The sequence below is a fragment of the Hyla sarda genome, chromosome 2 (genome assembly GCF_029499605.1).
Source record: "Hyla sarda isolate aHylSar1 chromosome 2, aHylSar1.hap1, whole genome shotgun sequence".
NCBI lineage: Eukaryota > Metazoa > Chordata > Amphibia > Anura > Hylidae > Hyla > Hyla sarda.
In genome coordinates this window covers 303,705,413-303,725,981 of record NC_079190.1, presented here as the reverse complement: position 1 = coordinate 303,725,981, position 20,569 = coordinate 303,705,413, and the positions used below count along the sequence as shown (strand labels likewise).

General features: G+C 43.6%; 1 protein-coding gene and 1 long non-coding RNA gene across 3 annotated transcripts in view; one reads left to right on the top strand and one right to left on the bottom strand.

The window, feature by feature from the left end:
* Positions 1–20,569, bottom strand: part of CACNA1S (calcium voltage-gated channel subunit alpha1 S) — a 727,186-nt gene that overhangs the window by 8,631 nt on the left and 697,986 nt on the right. For both annotated transcript variants that reach the window (XM_056557608.1, XM_056557607.1), the window contains 2 exons: positions 12,703–12,905; positions 12,517–12,609 (listed from right to left, as the gene is read on the bottom strand). In XM_056557608.1, coding sequence (XP_056413583.1) covers positions 12,517–12,609; positions 12,703–12,905 — 296 coding nt within the window. The remainder of the gene's footprint in view (positions 1–12,516; positions 12,610–12,702; positions 12,906–20,569) is intronic.
* LOC130356307 (uncharacterized) overlaps positions 1–20,569 on the top strand; it is a 166,989-nt gene that overhangs the window by 69,185 nt on the left and 77,235 nt on the right. The window lies entirely within an intron of this gene.

The window sequence follows — 20,569 nt, the reverse complement described above, 5'->3', positions numbered from 1 at the left end:
GGAGATGTAGTTATGCAACAGCTGGAGGTAAGCAACTACATCTCCCAGCATGCCGAGACAGCTATTTGCTGTGTGCATGCTAGGAGTTGTAGTTTTGCAACATCTGGAGGGCTACAGTTTAGAGACCACTGTATAGTGGTCTCAAACTGTAGCCCTCCAGATGTTGCTAGGCAGGGGCCGCATCGCCGTCCTCTTCTGCTGCCGATCACCGCCAGCTGCTGCCGCCGATGGGTAAGTGGACTTCGGTGCCGGTCCTCGTTGGTCCCTACTGTGGGTGGGCAGAACTGGGGAACCGAATGTTAACCCCCCCGCCCCCAATCTGCTATTGGTCGTCGCTTGTGAACGACCAATAGCAGGCATAGGAGGCATTTTCCAGGTCACCGGAGACCCGTATGACCCAGAATTCCCGCAAATCGCCGGTGTCGGCGATCGCTGACATGGGGGGTCTCAGGACCCCCCAGGGCATTTGCACGGGGTGCCTGCAGATAGATATCAGCAGTCACCCTGGTCCCAGCCCCGTGCGCGTCCGGAACCAAAATTCCCACGGACGTATGTCCTTGGTCCTTAAGTGGTTAAGGGCTCTTTACTAAATAAAATGCAGAGAATTGCACCGGTCTACTATAGACAATTTATTAATTAAATACATTTATAACATAAAAACATGAGCTTGATCCAATGTGTATCGGGGTAAAATCCTCCTTCTCAGAGATAGCACTACTGGCAAGTGGAGGAGTTAGTGAGAGGCAATGGATCGTTTAAGCGTTTAAGAGGGGAATCCACAAAATAATTTTATGCTGCTCCATCTCTGGCCATGATAGAGGGGAGTAGGACCAATACTTAGTCTAACTAGGTGTCTCTAAAGAAAATTAAGAGACATATGTTGTGTTGACCTGCTGTGCCTTCTCTCCACTTTTTTGTCTTTTTTTTCTTGTCTCTAATGTATATATCTGGGAGACACAGCGTGGATCACCAGGAGGACTGCATTATGTAGATTTATGAAAAGCCATGTGTTTTTGCAAGTAGTAGTTGGCTCCCACTTACTGCTGTAAGTGAGCTGCTTAATTTAGAAAATTGTGTTCCATTGTGTCTGAATTATCTTTTTTGTCTTGAGGCAAGGTCATCATTAAAAACACCCATGAAAAAATACTTTCCTTAATTCTATGGGTCAGTATAAATGTTTCAATACTAAATATGTATAGTATTTTTTCCAATTCAGTTTTGCATAAGAAAAACCTGTATTATGGGAAAAAAAATATTTATAAGCCACATTCTGAAAGCTGTCAATTTTCAATAAACGTTGCTTACATGTGCTTGTTTTTTTGTGACTTGTGGTTTTTTATTTAACCCCTTAAGTACACATCCCATTTTAACCTTAAATAGGTACTCCTCTCTAAACATGAGATAAAATATTAGATTTAAGGGGGTCCTGCCGTTGGGGACCCCCATGATCTATAGGCTGGCAGCGGCGGCGACCGCAACACGGAAGCTTGCGTGTTCGTGATGTCACGCCACGCCCCCTACAATCATGTCTATGGGAGGGGGTGTGATGGCCAGTACATAGCAGTCATGCCTCCTCCCATATAGGTGAATGGAGGGGTCGTGGCGGTCATCATTGTCAGTCATCGGGCACGGAGCAGAGTTCGCTCCGTGAACAAATTGACTGGGGTGCTGCAGTGGAGATCGTGAGGGTCCCCAGCATCGGGACCCCCCGCGATGTAACATCTTATCCCCTATCCTTTGGATAGGGGATAAGATGTTTAAAGCAGAGTACCCCTTTAAGGACACAGACGATTTTATTTTTGTGTTTTGTTTTTTTCCTCACCTTCTAAAATCCATAACTCTTTTATATTTTAATTCACCGACCCATATGAGGGATTGTTTTTTGCGTGACCAATTGTACCTTGTAATGACATCACTCATTTTACCCTAAAATGTATATAAATGATTTTTTGTTTAAGGAAATGTAAACGAAATGTCCTTAAAGGGTTAAACGCCTTCCGCTAGAAGATGTATGCATTCGTCCGATCTATGGTTACATTCCCACAATAGTACATACGCATACATCTTACTGATCGTCTGCTGTTCAGGAGATCTCCAGTATTCTGCCACAGCTGCTGAGACCAAGATCACAGCATCTATGGTGTTAACACTGCCAAGTACTGACCACGGCATCTGTTGAATTGACAACCCCCATCAGCAACCCTGCAATGCAATTGCGGGGTTCTGATGGTTGCCATGGCAGCAGGAGGCCAGCTGATGACCAAGTATAAAAGCCTGTGAGGTCCAGCCATAGGCTGGATCTCACAGACTGAGTTTTAGTGTAATACGGGCAGTTATGTTATGGTGCAGTACAGATGTGCTGCAGCATAGTATGATAGGTAAAAAAGTTTAAAAATAAAAGATTTGTTGAAAAATAAAATAAATAAATAAAAAAACACCCCTTTCCCAATAAAACCCTGTATTATCACAAAAAAAAAAAAATATATATATAGTAGGTATAATATATAATACATAATAGGTATTGCCACCTTTGTAATGCATTTTACAATAAAACGATAATGTTCTTTACCCTGTACTGTAAACATACAACAAACAAACAAAAAAAGTCACTCATTTTGGTAAAAAATTTGGAATAAAGATTATCAAAAGGTAGTATGTTAAGTGGTACCAATAAATAGTACCAAAAAAAATAAAATAAGCTATGGCTGGCAGCAGCGCTAATTATGGTCATGTTGATTAGTCAGTAAACAGGTCTATATGTGTGTATGAGAGCGCAAATGATATCTGTGCGTGTGCCCATACACATGGATACTGAAGCACTATAAATTCTCCACAGTTGATAAGTCTTATGTGTAATATAGTTTTGTTTTTTTTTTTTACCTTTTTCAATCTATATTCCTCCTCAGAATCCTATTGATTGAAAAAGGTGTAAAAAAAAAAAAAAATAATTCCTATATTACGCATAAGACTTATCAACTGTGGAGAATTTATAGTGCTTCAGTATCCATGTGTATGGGCACGCGCACAGATATCATCTACGCTCTCATACACAAATATAGACCTGTTTACTGACTAATCAACAAGACCCTAATTAGCGCTGCTGCCAGCCATAGCTTTTTGTTTTATGCCACTACTAGCGGCATTGCCCGGTTTTTCCTTCCTTCATATCCCGACCTCCTATCCCATGCTCCTATCCTGACCTCCTATCCCAACCTCCTTTCCGGTCCTCATATCTCGACCTCCTATCCCAACCTGCTATCTCGACCTCCTATCCCGACTTCCTATCGACCTCCTATCCCGACCTCCCATCTCGAGCTCCTATCCCGTCCTCCTATCCCGACCTGTAATATGTGTACCACATATTGAAATATCTCCAGCCGTACGGAAGTTATGTGAGACCATACATTTCCCATTGATTTGCATGGGACTTTAAACAAATACCCCAACCCTCACAAATGGGGTTGTTAAAGGTTAAATTAACTATCCTATATTTTAAGTGGACATATAAGTAACATGTGACCAAGTATTACCGAAATATCTCCAGCCGTTTGGGAGTTATGCAGTAACATATATTTTCCATAGATTTGTATGGGACAAAAACCCCGACCCTGACAAATGGGGGTGAGTAAGGGTTCAATTACCTACCCTATGTTTGTTGTTGACATATAAGTAACATGTGTGCCAAGTTTCATGTTAACCCCTTGAGGACGAGCCCATTTGACCCTAAGGACGGGATTTTTTTTTTGCAATTCTGACCACTGTCACTTTAAGCATTAATAACTCTGTAGTTATGAATTTGATTCTGAGATTTTTTTTTCGTGACATATTCTACTTTATGTTAGTGGTAAATTTTCGTCGATACTTGCATCATTTCTTGGTGAAAAATTTCAAAATTTTGCATTTTTATAACTTTGAAGCTCTCTGCTTGTAAGGAAAATAGACATCCCAAATAAATTATATATTGATTCACATATACAATATGTTAACTTTATGTAAGCATCATAAAGTTAACATGTTTTTACTTTTTGAAGACAACAGAGGGCTTCAAAGTATGGCAGCAAATTTTCAAATTTTTCAAGTAAATTTCAAAATCGGAATTTTTCAGGGACCAGTTTAAGTTTTGAAGTGAATTTGAGGGTCTTTATGTTAGAAATACCGAATAATGGACCCCGTTATGAAAACTGCACCCCTAAACGTATTCAAAATGACATTCAGAAAGTTTGTTAACCCTTTAGGTGTTTCACAGGAATAGCAGCAAAGTGGAGGCGAAAATTCAAAATCTTCATTTTTTACATGTTCTTGTAGAGCCATATTTTTTATTTTTACAAGGGGTAAAGGAGAAAAAGCCCCCCAAAATATGTAACCCAATTTCTCTTGGGTAAGCAAATACCTCATATGTGGATGTAAAGTGCTTTGTGGGTGCACTAGAGGGCTCAGAAGAGAAGGAGTGACAATGGGATTTTGGAGGGCAAATTTTGCTGAAATGGTTTTTGGGGGCATTTCGCATTTAGGAAGCCCCCATGGTGCCAGAACAGCGAAGAACACCCCACATGGCACACTATTTGGGAAACTACACCCCTCAAACTTGAAGCGGGAAACTTGCTGTAATCCCCCGCCTGACAGACCGTGCATGCTGGGAGTTGTAGTTATGCTAGTTAGTAGTTAGTCTGTTAGGTAACAGACGACCGCAGTTTTTCCGCACCACTGTCTGTTTCCTAACTCAGTGTTTCCCAACCCATGTGCCTCTAGCTGTTGCAAAACTACAACTCCCAGCATGCATGGTCTGTCAGTGCACGCTTGGAGTTATAGTTTGTCAACAGCAGGAGGCGCACATGGGTTGGGAAACACTGAGTTGAAACACTAAGTTAGTAAACAGGCCAATCGCAGGGTATAGGAGCATCCTCGCTTCTGTCCTTAAGGATGATTGGAGCTCAGGACCTGCCAGGCATTTGCACGGGATGCCTGCTGAATGATTTTAGCAGGCATCCTGTTCCGATCCCTGTCTGGCTAACGGCGGGGATCGAAATTTCCACGGGCCCTTGGCCCTTAAGTACCAGGACGCAAGGGCGTATCCATACGCCCGTGGTCCCCAACAGGTTAAGGACTCATTTTCCCCTTAAAGGGGTACTCTGCTGCTTAACGTTTGGAACAAACTATTCCGAACACTGGAGCCAGTGTTGGAAGCTTGTGACATAATAGCCCCGCCCACTCATGCTGTCATGCCCCACCCCCTCAATGCAAGTCTATGAGAGGGGGCGTGATGACTGTACCACATGTGATTATTTTTTATTACATTATTTTATTTAAAAAATAGGAAAAGGGCGGTGATTTAAACTTTTATTGAGAAGGCTTATTCACATTTTTTTTTACCACTTTTTCCTTTATTTTTTTTAGCCCCCTTAGGGCACTATACCATGCAATCTTTTGATTGCATACACTGATCAATGCTATGCCATAGCATAGCATTGATTAGTGCTATCGGCGCTCTGCTGCTCCAGCCTGCTGAGCAGGTATGGAGCAGTAGATCGCTGACCAGACGAGGAGGGGGCAGGTGAGCACCCTTCTGTCGTCTATTAGCTATGGGTTAGGACTCAGGAACAGGGGGGTACCTGTACGCCCTGCGCCTTAAGTGGTTAAAACTTTATTGGGGGAGGGGCCTTTTCAAATTTTTTCTTTTCACTTATTTTTTAAACTTTTTTTACATTTATTTTAAACTTTTTTAGTCCCCATAGGGAACTATTTATAGTAATCAGATTGCTAATATTGTTCAGTGCTATGCATAGGGCATAGCACTGATCAGTATTATCGGCGATCTGCTCTGGTCTGCTGGAAGGCAGATCAGGGCTGAAGACCCAGGGAGACAGAAGGAGGCAGGTGTGCCGATGCCATGATATGTATTGATTATGGCATCTGAGGGGTTAATGGCAGATATCAGTGCGATCGCTGATGTCCGCCATTACTAGTGGGTCCGCAGCTGCTGACAGCCACCGGGACCTGCTGTGACTGAAGCTGATTGAAGTGACACAGCTGTGCCGTAAATGTATGGCGCCGTGCTCGAAGTATCGCTATGTAGCGCCGTACATTTCAGCACGTGTCTTTAAGGGGTTAATAGAATCATCTAGATCTGGTATAAAGACTTTGCTATGATCATTACACAGGGAGTATTTTTGCTCCAATGAAGCATATTGTAGCAAAGATAAATAACAGCGAATATAACCACAACATTGTAATATGAAGTGTTAAGTGGGTGGGGTGAGAGTAGCAGCAGAAGGATGTTTGCACAACAAAGGGAGGGGAGTTTCCCTCTATACTTTGAGAGGAGGGACTGGGTCTGTTGTGTTGTCGTTCAAAACAAGTACGTGTGTATGTGTTGGTGTACCTAGTCTTATGGTAGGGAGTAATTGAAAGTTCACAACAGAGAAATTGTGACCTAGTGTGCAGTTCCCAGTGGGAGATTCCCTCAGAGCGATATAGTTAGTCTATCTTTGGGATACAATGATGGCCTCAGGCAACTGTATTAGAGAGCATTGGCATTGGAATCTGGCCGCCGAGAGTCAGTTGACTAACTGCAACATCGAGCGCTCCCACCACACATTTATAAATGAGCCCATGAGGGATAGACATTCCAACATACAGTGGAATTCAAACTGGAATATTGGGAGTTTTTTTGTCAGGCGTTTTGTACCAGCAGCTCAAAATTTTAAAACCATTCTCTTGTACACTAATGCATCTTGAAATCTTGTGCAGCATGAAACATATTTTATTCTGCACAGGGAAAGAGAGCAAAAGTCCCAGGTCGAGTTCCCATTTAGCACTGAATGAAAGGGATGCTGGGGTGTCGGGTATTAAGAGATTCTTGTAAGGTAAAAATGGGTATGGTTGGAGGTTGGGCCAAGGAAAACAATTCACCAAATCAGGTGAGCGGTCGATGAAAAGGGTCACGAGTAATCAGAAAGTGTAGATTTCAGGGAGTTCAGCATAAGAAAGCTCAGCAAGGCCCAGTTAAAGGGGAGTTTCTTGATAGTTCTGTCACCACCGCAGGGGGAATAAGTGCAAGAGCAAAGGATTTCCCTGGGTTTATCTTAAAATTATATAGAAAGCTAAATTGGGACAGGGCGACTGGAGCCTCGGAAGGGTTTTCAACGGGTTTAATATGACAAAAGTCATCGGCAAATGCTTGCAGTTTGTTTTCTACCCTAAAATGTTACGCTGGCAATTAAGGCATCCTGTCTGAAATTGTAATGGAAACCCTTATGCAATCTATCAAACAGTGACTGGGACAGGAGGCAATCCTGCCTGGTCCTGTTACATATGTGGAAGAGCAGTGAGATGACATCATTGACCACAACTTGGGCGGTAGGACATTAGGAGCACAGGACAGAGACTGGCCCTGATTTATTAAGAGTGTAGTGTAGTTTTCTAAGGTTTCCCTACATTTAGCTTTTTTTACATATGCTCTGATCTGTAGAGTTTTCCTCAGCTTAAATACACCATATTTTCTTAGAAACCTTAGTAAATATGTTGGGTTTTTGTGAAAATGTCAGGGACACTCCCCCTTTTATGTGACCACACACCCTTTCCCCGACGGCCATGCCCCTTTTTTTGGGGGTTTTCTCAGTAAAATGAGAGTTGGAAGGGTTTCTTTTTCATTTCTGGCACAATGAGGCAGAATTCTTGCGCAATGAGGCAGAATTCTGGCGCACTTAGACAGAATCTGTCACAATGCGCCAAAATCTGGCGCACAACCTGACATAACATGTCGCGTTTACTATAGTAAATCAAGGCCACTGTGTTTATGAAGTATTCAGAGAACCCAAATTTGATAAGAGTTCCTCTTAAAGCTTAAAGCTCAACCCTCAACCCTGTCAAATGCCAGATGCCAACAACGCTCATCTTTAGTGGAGTTTTTGATGGCTGTTTCTATTCCATCATGTGTAAATGGTCTGGTAAAGTGAGAAGATTGTGAGGGGGGACATGTGTGGGAGAGTAAGAGAGTCCATAAATAAAGACATACAGGCTCCAGGGGGGGGGGGGGGGGGGAGTCTGGAGGAGGGTGTCTTTGGCCACATTATATAAATAAATAATTAAGTAAATAATTTGAGGATTATGTGGGGCACGCAGAAGGAGAATGCAGATGGTGTACAAAGGTGTCATTGTTAATTTGGAAGCCTTTTTACTGTGGGCAAAGTAATTGTGTTGGGAAAGGAGGAAAAACTTGATTGTTCGTTCAGTGAATTCCTCAATTGGATCCTAAGTTCTGTTAATGATTAGAAATGATGCAAAGCTAGAACTTGTTTGTGGATCTTTTCTATTTTTTTTTATTTTTTTTAGGTTATAAATACACTAATAAAATGACCACTTATGAAGGCCTTGTGAGAGTCCCATAAGATCTGGGGCGAGGAGATTGAGTACTTGCTTCTTTCAAAAAAAATCAGTCCGCAATTGTTTAGCTCACAATCTCTCCTTCTCTGAGCCCAGTACTAGTTAATTTAGCCTCCATCTTGTAACTCTCTCGACAGAATCAGTTAAGGAAAGTTTGATGAAAACAGGTGTGTGGTCCGAATATATAAGTAGAGCAGTCTGTGATGAGCTGAAGGTGAGGTTTAGAGACTAGAATGTAGTATGATGCTGGCAATGCTGGTAGGAATTATGAGATAGACGAAATCTTTTTTAATCTTTCTCTGAGGGGAATAGGCAGAGTAATGTATCTAGCAGGTCAGCTTTCTATAAGAAAAAATAAAATAATATATATATATATATATATATATATATACACATATATATATATATATATATATATATATATATATATATATATATATATATATTTTTTTTTTTAATGCTTAATTTTATATTTCTCTATTTAACAGGCCATACTTCCCCAAAGAGGAGTCTAGGGTGGGTTCTAGAACTAGGTTGAGCTTAAGCACTACGCCCTCTCTAAAGGACTCATGGGACTCATGTGGAGACAAGCCATTGTGTCTGGCCTGTGTTTACAAGTTTACAAAGGTAATGGTGTGTGCCACTATGTGTCCCTTGAGCATTAGAAACCTACCCTCTGGGTCCTGAAAATGAGATTGATGTACAAATGGAAAATTTCTACGTAAACCAATGCAGGGCTGACTTCGCTGTCGGTTACCGGCTCTACTGTAGGGACGGGCTGCACCTCAATGGGGAGGGTGCAGCTGTGCTTGGGGAGAAGATGGCTAGAAGGGTGGAGGAGTGTTTAAACTAGGGACTTGGGGGGGAGGGAACCTACAGCAAAGAGGGGGAAGATAGTATAGATAGAGAGGTGGGAATTATAAATGTACCTGGGGGTGGAGCGGAGGGAGGGGTTAGAATAGTTAATAGGAATAGGCTTCATAGGAAAATAAAACTTACACCCTTGAATCCCATTAACCCCAATAACATAAAGGATGAAAATGTAAAGTGTATGTTCACAAATGCCAGAACCCTAGCAAATAAAATTGGGGAGCTTGAGGCCTTGATACTGGAGGAACATATTGATATAGTTGGGGTCACTGAGACATGGCTGGACTCCTCGCATGATCGGGCTGTCAATCTGCAGGGGTTTACATTGTTTCGCAAAGATAGAATGAACAGAAAAGGTGGTGGAGTCTGTCTGTATGTAAGAAGTGGTATGAAAGTCAGTGTGAACGATGCCATAGTGTGTGATGATTCTGAGGATGTGGAATCACTGTGGGTAGAATTACAAAAGGAGGGAAATACGGAAAAAAATAATACTTTGTGTAATCTACAGACCCCCTAATATCACTGAAGAGAGAGAAGGTCGGCTGCATAAACAAATAGAGAGGGCCGCCCGGGCAGGTACAGTGGTAATAATGGGAGATTTTAACTATCCAGATAAAGATTGGCGTCCGGGGTTGGCTAAAACTACAAAGGGGTGACAATTCCTAAATTTATTGCAGGATAATTTTATGGGCCAGTTTGTGGAGGACCCAACAAGAAGTGATGCCTTGTTGGATCTGATCATTTCCAACAACGCAGAGCTGGTTGGTAATGTAACTGTGCGGGAAAACCTTGGTAATAGCGACCACAATATAGTTACTTTTGACTTAAAATGTAGAAAACAAAGACAGGCGGGGAAGGCAAAATAACTTTAAAAAGGCAAACTTCCCTGGGCTGAGGGCTGCACTACAGGACATAGACTGGGGGAGGTGTTCTCAAATACTGATACAGAAGGTAAATGGGACATCTTTAAATCAACTCTAAATAACTATACAGCTAAATATATACCAAAGGGGAACAAATATAAACGATTAAAACTAAATCCTACATGGCTGACAAATGATGTTAAAAGAGCAATAAACAACAAAAAAATAGCCTTCAAAAAATACAAATCTGATGGGTCAGCTATAACATTTAAACAGTACAAAGAGCTTAATAAAATCTGTAAAAATTTAATAAAAACGGCAAAAATTCAAAATGAGATACAGGTGGCCAAAGAAAGCAAAACTAATCCTAAATATTTTTTTAGATATATAAATGCAAAAAAACCAAGGACAGAGCATGTAGGACCCCTTAATAATGATAATGGGGAGGTTGTCACAGGCGATAAAGAGAAGGCGGAGCTACTGAATGGGTTCTTTAGTTCTGTATATACTAGGGAAGAAGGAGGAGCTGACATTGGACAGGTCAGTGCTGGTAACACATCATGTAATTACAAGGTAAGTTAAGTAAAGTAAATGTAAGCAAATCTCCAGGGCCAGATGGACTACACCCAAGAGTTCTTAGAGAGGTAAGTTCAGTAATATCTGTACCCCTGTTCATGATATTTAGAGGTTCACTGGTGTCTGGTATTGTGCCAAGGGACTGGCGCAAGGCGAATGTGGTGCCAATCTTCAAAAAGGGCTCTAGGTCTTCCCCAGGAAACTATAGACCGGTAAGTTTAACGTGCATTGTGGGTAAATTGTTTGAAGGACTTATAATACAATTATCCCCTATGTATTCCTGTATGTAATCCCTTATAAGTGATAACCAGCATGGGTTTACTAAGGATAGAAGTTGTCAAACCAATCTAATTTGCTTTTATGAAGAGGTGAGTAGAAGCCTTGACAGAGGAATGGCTGTGGATATATATGGACATTTATCAACGGGTTTAGTCAGGTTTTCTTTACTATAATTGTTGCAAAATTGTCGCAACTGCGACTACACGCTTTTTCGTGCGACATTTTGACTGGAAAGCGAGAAAAGCAAGTTTTCCTAAAATGTACTATGTAGTAATAATTTTAAAATGGACTACGGGTAGTCAGGTATTTATTAACTGCGACAGTCGCAACTGCGCAAAAAAAAGTCGCAACAGCGTTAAAAATTGACTAAATTTACTCCAGCTCAAACATGGAGCAGAAAAAGCTACTACCAAAGTAAAAAAGGAAAAATTGCTTACGTGAAAGAAAATTATCAACAGGCTGAAAGCAGTTGATAAATACGTCTCACATAAGCCAAAAAAAAGTAAGGAAAAAATTACTAAAAAAAGGAATACATAAGCAAACATTGATAAATGTCCCTCATAGTGTTTCTGGATTTTGCCAAAGCGTTTGATACTGTCCCTCACAGACGTCTGACAGGTAAGTTAAGGTCTTTGGGTTTGGAAATTTTAGTGCTGGGGACCCCCGTGATCTCCATCGCAGCACCCCATCATTTGGTGTACGGGGCGAACACCACTCCGTGCCCGATGACTGCCGATGCGGCCGCCACGCCCCTCCATTCACTTTTATGGGAGAAGGCGTGACGGCTATGGCTGTTTTCCTGCTGCTGCCGGCACGGAGATGGAGGGGGTCCCCAATGGTGGGACCTCTGCGATCTAAGATCTTATCCCCTATTCTTTGTTTTCTATCCCATCTTTTTTTTTTTTTTTTGCTTGGTCTGCACTCTGCTCCTCAGCCCAGGCCTATACAATTGGCAGGAAGCTGCATTAGGGCCCTATTTCTCCTGGCAGCCTCCCAGTCTCATACTGGAAGCACATGGTGAGTGAGCTTTTTACATATGTTCCCCCTGGTGTGGAGCTGTTTGGCATCTGTTGCTACCCCAGCGCCGTGTCTGTGGGGTAGCGTGGCCCAGGGACTGGCTTGAGTAGCATTGGGGCTGCTTTGCCAATTGGGTCGTTCCCCTTGTGGGCACTGGTGTTGGGGCGGTGGTGGTCGCACTTAATGATTATAAAGTACACTAATGACCTTTTAGTTTAATGTTAATGTTGCTGAGAAGCATTAGAGCAAGGTGCATGTTGTGGATGTGCGACCATGTCTGTTTTTTCTCAAGTTGAATTCATAGGGGATAAGATGTTTGCGGCAGAGTACCCCTTTAATGACAAGGACAATTTATTTCAGAGAAGATTTCAGCAGCAGGAGGTGGGGGAAAGGAAAATAAAATTGTAGTATATCTTATTAGACAAAAAGTTTTTTCTCATATTATCAAAGTTTCTTATATTCACTTGTACTATTGATCTATGCAAAGTTTGTTCAAATTACAGAGCCTATTTAAATATTAAGATTTTACCTCTTGACTTGTGGTACTGACACTGAGTCCCACTGCTCTTCTTTCTGAGGATCTCTTTCACAGTTGAGAGTAGTAAGGCCAAATTCAAATCCACTAAAAATTTGAATAAGTGTTAACTTCTGTACCATTAAGTAACACAATATGGTGGGTCTTGTAAACACCAAAATGTCAGCCACTAATACTTACCTTGTTATTTTGCTATTATTTGCATTGCGGTTTCTTCTTGGTGGTGGGAAAAATATGGGATCTGGTAGAAATACAGGAGAGTCTAGGTCCTCACTGCCAGCTTCAGAGAAGCGTAAAGGTCGCTGGCTCGTAACAGTTGTGTGCATAGGGCTAACAGGTTCAGTGTGAAAATTGTCTTCTTGCCCAAAAAGTCCACCTGTCCTCTGGAAAACAGAATGTGACAAAAAGGGAAATGTAAAAGCAATCTGAATAATAATAATCATCTCTACTGTCATTTTCTGTACTGTACTTAAAGCGTAATTACTCAATAGGTATTTTGTAACTGGTCTTGTAAACCGTTTGAGTTAGAACTGACAGTCATAGAGGATGCGGTAGGTTGGAGCCATTTTTGTAAGAGCGGCCTTCTGGCAATCAGTTATGTGATCAGAGCCATGGGAGAACAGTACTTTGATGTAGGTGTGAAATATAACAGACGGGGTACAGGGTCTACAGCCAAAGTAATATCCTATATCCTGCTAATATATTGAAATATTGAGGACAAACCCATATACAAAACATGCAACTTTGCCTTGGGGAGATCACATTTGGGACAGGCAGTCAGACTATGTGGTGGCATGAGGTAAAGGAAAATATGGCCAGTGGCAGACTAAGCGGTTTGGCACTTTGGACAAGGCCCAAGTCCTCAGCTGCAGAAATAATGCAGCCACAGTTTGTCAACAGCTCTATGGGTCCCAACTTCTATATGGGAACAGTGTGGGGAAACAGTGCTAGATGAGGGCCTATGTCTGTATAGGTTCTCCATGGAGACAAACTGCTATACAGATGCAGTATGGGGGCCTACTATCGTATGAGGGTCTACTGCTATGTGGGGGCCAACTGCTATATGGGACAAAACTGTTTTATGGGGGGGAAAATGCTATACAGTGCCTACTGCTATATTGGAGCCATATAGGAGCCTACTGCTATATGGGGGCCAACTATTATATGGGGACAGTATGGGGGAACTACTGCTATATGGGGGCCTACTGGAATAAGAAAGCCTGCTGCAATATATGGACAGTATGGGAAAACTACTGATCAGTGCCTAATGCTATATTGGGCTATATGGAGAATATATATGGCATGCTGCTATATGCGGGCAGAATGGGAGTCTACTGTTATATGTGGGCAAAGAATGGGCCTAAATATTATATGGCGATTAAAAAAGAAATTTTCTCCAAAGACAGGCGCTTCTCCCAATAAAAGCTTATCTTTATTCCATCAGGAAATAAAGATAACCTTTTATTGGGAGAAACGCCTGTCTTTGGAGCAAATTTCTTTTTTTACTTGTCTATTTTACTACTGCCTGCCGACCTCCTTGGATGTTCGCGTGCTCCTGAGCTACTGACTCACTACTGATGCGCTGCTGTAGATGTTATGCTCTGAGCATAACCAACTCTGGTGAGCACATGTGTTGAAAACGCTGCCTTTAATGTTTTTGGTAATACACTAGGATCGCGCTCCTCTGTTCTTTTTGTCTCTTCAGTACACTAACTATTATATGGGAGCACAAAGTTGGCATTATTACTGTGTAAGGATATAGATAGAGTTAGGTATAGAGGTGGGGATGGTACAGGAGAAAAGATCCTAAACTTTTTGCCTGGCAGATTCTGTGGAGTTGTTTGCTGGGAGAATTCATCATGATGGTCTTAGCCTGAGGAGAAAGTAATTTATTGACTTAGAGTAGACATCACCAGTGATTGATTCATGGGGTATTTGGCATCACTGTGTCCCATTAGTGCTGTAGATATCTTGCCGTTATGATTAGTAATGTAATGCCGTTATGATTAATAAAACAACAGCCATTATACCTTTACCATTGCTTAAAGGGGTACTCTGCTGTAAACATCTTATCCTTTGGATAGGGGCTAAGATATTAGATCACCAGTGGCAGGACCACCAGTGTCCGGAACACAGAGGCTTGCAGCTTTCACATTCGTGATGTCACGACACGCCCCCTCCATTCATGTCTATGGGAGGAGGCGTGTGGGGGCTTCTCCCATAGACATGATCACGGTGGTCCCCAGGGGCGGGACCCCCACAATTAGATCCTTTGGATAGAAGATAAGATGTTTTCAGTATAGTACCCCTTTAAAGAGTATCTGTCACCAAACTAAACTTTTAATATATTGTTCCTTATGTAATAAGACACTTTGCTATTTACTTGCTTTTAATATTTTCAACCTTTATATGTTTTTAATGTGATTGAAAAAACAGCCACTAGGTGGCTCTGTTCGGTGCCCTGCCACAAGGCAAACAGTTAGTTTGGTCCCCTGCCGGCCTTATACTTAAGTATACTGGGTAAAAAGTGTTTTGCGCTTTCCCCATACTTGGCAATTGATTATTATAGTTCAAAATGCCAAGGTGGAGGTTGGGGGTTGTTATATAATGCTGGGGTCTGTATTATGCTGGGGGCAGGTGATACTGGGGGCCTGATATTAAATTCTGCATTATGCTGTGGAGAGGGGGGGGGGAAAGGTGCTGGGATCTGTATTTTGCTGGAGGCCTGATACTGGGGTCCGATTTAAGCGATACGATTTAGTCTTGTCTGGATTAAAATAGTTATTACTGCTGATCTTAATGGCTGAAGATTCTGAAAAACCCCCCACCCTGTGACAAGCCAAACACCTAGGGGTATGGTTACGAGTAGGGGGTTATGTGGGAATAAGGGTGGGACAGAGGTGTGACCAGGGGTGGAATTTCTTTAGAGGGCCCTTGCTTTATTTGACAATAGGGACAGACTGAGTGTTGTCAGTCTGTCCCTATATATGGCCCTATGTATAAACCTAAAATAAGTTCCCTCCACTGCAATTTTACCACCTTTCTCTTTATTCTTTCTAACCCTGTCAACATTTTATTTCTGTTACGGAGCTGGATGTGGATCCTCTAACTTGTGTGGCTGATGACACAGACCGTATCGGGGAGCAGAGTCTAAGGTGCCGCTGGTCTTCACCAGAGCCCGCTGCAAGGCAGGATGGGCTTGCTTCGGCATCAAACATAGCAGAAAGTCAAGGCAGGCAGCAAAGGTGCAAAGTCAATTAACGTAGCAGGAAGGTCTTTATACACGGGTAAGGCAACAGGCAATATGGAACGCTTAATCTCAGGCTAGGGGCACTGAAGATCCGGCAGGGAAGAGGGGGAGGTGCAGGAACTTATAGAGGGGGGACAGGTGAATGACATAATTATGGGCGTACTGGCCCTTAAAATTTTAGAGCTCCGGCGCGCGCACACACTAAGGGATGGGGAAGCGTGTGCTGGAGCTGAAACAGAGCAGAGGCAGTAGGGGACCGTGGTGAGTGACGGACTGGGACTCGCATGCGCTCGCACCCAGGAACAATGCGCTCGCAGCCGGTGTGTGAAACATGACAGTAACCCCCCCCCCCTTTGCTCTCCCCCTCCATTTGTGGTTCAGAAATGTTTTGAGAAGGTCCTGGTCCAGGATATTGTCCTGCGGTTCCCAAGACCTCTCCTCCGGACCAAATTCTTCCCAATTAGACATAGCCAGAGTTTCATGGACCGACAAAGGGTAGATTCTGCCCTGGGGAGGTGTGGAGCCAGGCAGTAAGTCAATAGGACAATCATAGGGACAATGTAATGGTAAGACTTCAGTTTGTTTCTCACTGAAGACATTAGCAAAGTCCTGGAGGAACGAAGGCAAACCGGGTAGAGGACAAGAAGATGGTTCCAACTTAGACAAATGTATTTGAATACAGTGTTTTTTGCAATGCGGTCCAATGAAGAACTTCTCCAGTTTTCCAATCCAGCTGCGGGGTATGGAGTTGCAACCACGGTAGGCCAAGCAGGAGAGAAGTACAATGAGGAAGTACATAGAAAGACAAGTTCTCCTTATGCAAGGCTCCGACCTGCATAGACAACAGTTCAGTGCGGTATAGCACAGTGCAGTCTTTCTTTATTGACCGTAGAGATGTACAAGGGCTTTAACAAGCGGGATACAGGAAGATGATACCTATGTACTAGGGAGGCATCAAGGAGTTTAGTTCCGGAGGAGACTGCAGCAGCGGGAGGCTGTGGTTGTGGCGGTTGTTGCTGAGCAGTTAGCAACTGCTGCATCATGGCGGATAACTGGCTCAACTGCTGTGCCTGCTGGGCCAACTGCTTTGACTGGAGTGCCTCGATAGAAGCGAGATCTGGATTATCTGGCAGAGGAATCCCAGCGGGATCCATGGCCGGATCTTGCTGTTACGGAGCTGGATGTGGATCCTCTAACCTGTATGGCTGATGACATGGACCGTATCGGGGAGCTGAGTCTAAGGTGCCGCTGGTCTTCACCAGAGCCCACTGCAAGGCAGGATGGCCTTGCTTCGGCAGGCGACACCCAGGTCGCTACCCCCCGACACGGCTCGACCACACAGGTAGCTGGGCAAGGCGAGGTAGCAAAGGATAAGGCAGTAGCGTAGTCAAACATAGCAGAAGGTCAAGGCAGGCGGCAAAGGTGCAAAGTCAAATAATGTAGCGGGAAGGTCTGGATACACGGGTAAGGCAAACAGGCAATATGGAACGCTCAATCTCAGGCTAGGGGCACTGAAGATCCGGCAAGGAAGAGGAGGAGGTGCAGGAACTTATAGGGAGTGGGGACAGGTGCATCACATAATTATGGGCGTACTGGCCCTTTAAATTTTAGAGCTCTGGCGCTCGCGCCCCAAAGGACGGGGACGCGCGTGCCGGAGCTGAGACAGAGAGGATAACTTTTTAGACCTTAGAATGTCTGGGCATTGGAGAAAGGAATCTTTACAGGGACAAAATTGATTTTCCTAGGCTAGCTTCCTCAAAAGACTGGAAAAGGTCCAATTTGGCAAAAAAGGAGCAGTGAAGATCACTCTGGGGGAGATTAATCAAAACCAGTGCAGTGGAAAAGTTGCCCAGTTGCCCATAGCAACCAATCATATTGCTTCTTTCATATTTAGGAAGGCCTGTGAAAAATGAAAGAAGCGATCTGATTGGTTGCTATGGGCAACTGGGCAGCTTTCCCTCTGCACTGGTTTTGATAAATCTCCCCCTCTGTCCTTTTCCTTCAGAATCTTCGACAATGGTAGGGAAACAAATACATAATCAAGTGGAAATCTCCCTCCTCACCAACAGCATCCACAGTCTTGGTGAGAAGAATCAGTCTAACTTTTTGTTTAGTATTATAGCAAATTAGCCATATAATAAAGAGAACTACTACGGTTTAACCCCTTCCCACTATATGACGTGTATACATGTCTAAGAGGGTTAACACATATACGAGCAGCAGGACCGGTGGTAGCTGGCTGTCATACACAGCCTAGCATCTGAAGAACTTTCAGGAGTGATTGTGGCAGCTACAATGCTGACAGCTGAGGGGGCTTCCGCTGTTACCCATCAGATACCCCACAATGCAGGGTTCCAATTAGAGATGAGTGAACTTACAGTAAATTCGATTCGTCACGAACTTCTCGGCTCGGCAGTTGACGACTTATCCTGCATAAATTAGTTCAGCTTTCAGGTGCTCCGGTGGGCTGGAAAAGGTGGATACAGTCCTAGGAGACTCTTTCCTAGGAATGTATCCACCTTTTCCAGCCCACTGGAGCACCTGAAAGCTGAACTAATTTATGCAGGATAAGTAATCAACTGCCGAGCCGAGAAGTTCGTGACGAATCGAATTTACTGTAAGTTCGCTCATCTCTAGTTACAATGTTTACCTTGCCTCTAAAAAGTGAAATAAAAACAAAAATAGTATGTATCGCAAAAGTGATACCAATAAAAAGTACAGCTTATTCTGCAAAAACTAGCACTCACAATACTCTGTTGGCCAAAGAATAAAAATGTTATGGCTTTCAGAATATGGCAACACAATTAAAGGAAATAACACAGTTTTAAATGATTTTTTGGGGAAAGGGAGTAAAAACCATAAAAAGTTATATAAATTTGGTTCCGCAATAATCATACCAACCTTTAGAATAAAGAGAGTATGTCATTTATGCCGCATGGTAAACACAATAAAAAATATATTTTTAGATATTATTAGTCTCATCTTGGCCCAACAATTTTTATTAATTTTTTTAAATAAAAATTATTTAAGGGTCATATGTTCCCCATAATAGTAAAAATATAAACTATAGCTTGTTTCAAAAAAAAAAAAAAACTTATTAGGTATTGAGGGTCTGATGACACGCTGAGAGCGTGACACAGTCCGTTACCTGTGAACACTCCGACCCTCCTTTGTCTGCCTCCCTAATCCTACTCCTTGGATGTTCATTGTTATCAAGAAATAAATACTTTGATGCAAGACTTCACATGGTGAGTGCTACGATCTTCTACTCTGCTTTGAATATTAACTCTTTAACCCCTTAAGGACACAGCCCAATTTAACCTTAACCTCTTCAGGACATAGGGCGTATGGATACGCCCTGAATCCCAAGTCCTTAAGGACCGAGGGCGTATCCATACGCCCGTGGGAATTCCGGCCCCCACCGCTAGCCGGTTGGGGACCGGAGCCGGATGCCTGCTGAAATCGTTCAGCAGGCATCCCGGCATATCGCCCAGGGGGGTCATTATGCCCCCCCATGTCGGCGATCGCCGCAGATCGCTGGACAATTCAGTCCAGCGATCTGCGGCGATTCCGGGTCAATCGGGTCTCCAGTGTCGGCCCCGAACAGCCAGAGCCTGCAGGGGTGAGGTGGCACTGGTGCCACCTCACGATCGCCCTGATTCGTCGGCCGGATTACCGGCCGACCAATCAGGGCGCCTGCTGCGGGTGTCACTCCCGCACCCGCTCCGCCCCTCTTCTGGAGGACGTGAGGGGGTGCGGGACGTGCACCCCGGGTGCTGGGGACCCCGATCCCCGGCGCCCCTGTGGTGGCGGAGACGACGAGGGACTGACCTGCAGCATCTGGATCGTTGGAGGTGAGTGACAGCCTCCTGCTGTTGCTTAGCAACAGCTCCCAGCATGCAAAAAGGGCATGCTGGGAGCTGTAGTTATGCAACAGCAGGAGGCAGACCACCACAACTCCCAGCATTCCCATATGGGCATGCTGGGACTTATGGTTTTGCAACAGCTGGAGGCACATTCTTTTTATGGAAAAGTGTACCTTCAGCTGTTGTCTAACTACAACTCCCAGCTTGCACAAACAGCTAAAGTGCATGCTGGGAGTTGTAGTGGTGCATCTGCTGGTTGCATAACTACAACTCCCAGCATGCCCGTTGGCTGTCGGTGACTGCTGAGAGTTGTAGTTTTGCAACAGCTGAAGGCACACTGGTTGTGAAACTCAGAGTTTTTTTTTACCTAACTCAGTGTTTCACGACCGGTGTGCCTCCAGCTGTTGCAAACTACAACTCTCAGCAGTCACCGTACACCATGCACCGTACATGCTGGGAGTTGTAGTTTTGCAACAGCTGGAGGCACACTGGTTGTGAAACACTGAGTTAGGTCACAAACTCAGTGATACATAACCAGTGTGCCTACAGTTGTTGCAAAACTGCAACTCTCAGCAGTCACCGACAGCCAACGGGCATGCTGGGAGTTGTAGTTATGCAACAGCTGGATGTCCCCCCCCCCAATGTGAACGGGGTACACTCACATGGGCGGAGGATTACAGTAAGTATCTGGCTGCAAATTTGAGCTGCCGCAAACTTTCTGCTGCAGCTCAAATTGCCAGCGAGAAACTACTGTGAACCCCCGCCCGTGCGACTGTACCCTAAAAACACTACACTACCACAAAAAATAAAATAAAAAGTAAAAAACACTACATATACACATACCCCTACACAGCCCCCCTCCCCTCCCCAATAAAAATGAAAAACGTCTGGTACGCCACTGTTTCCAGAACGGAGCCTCCAGCTGTTGCAA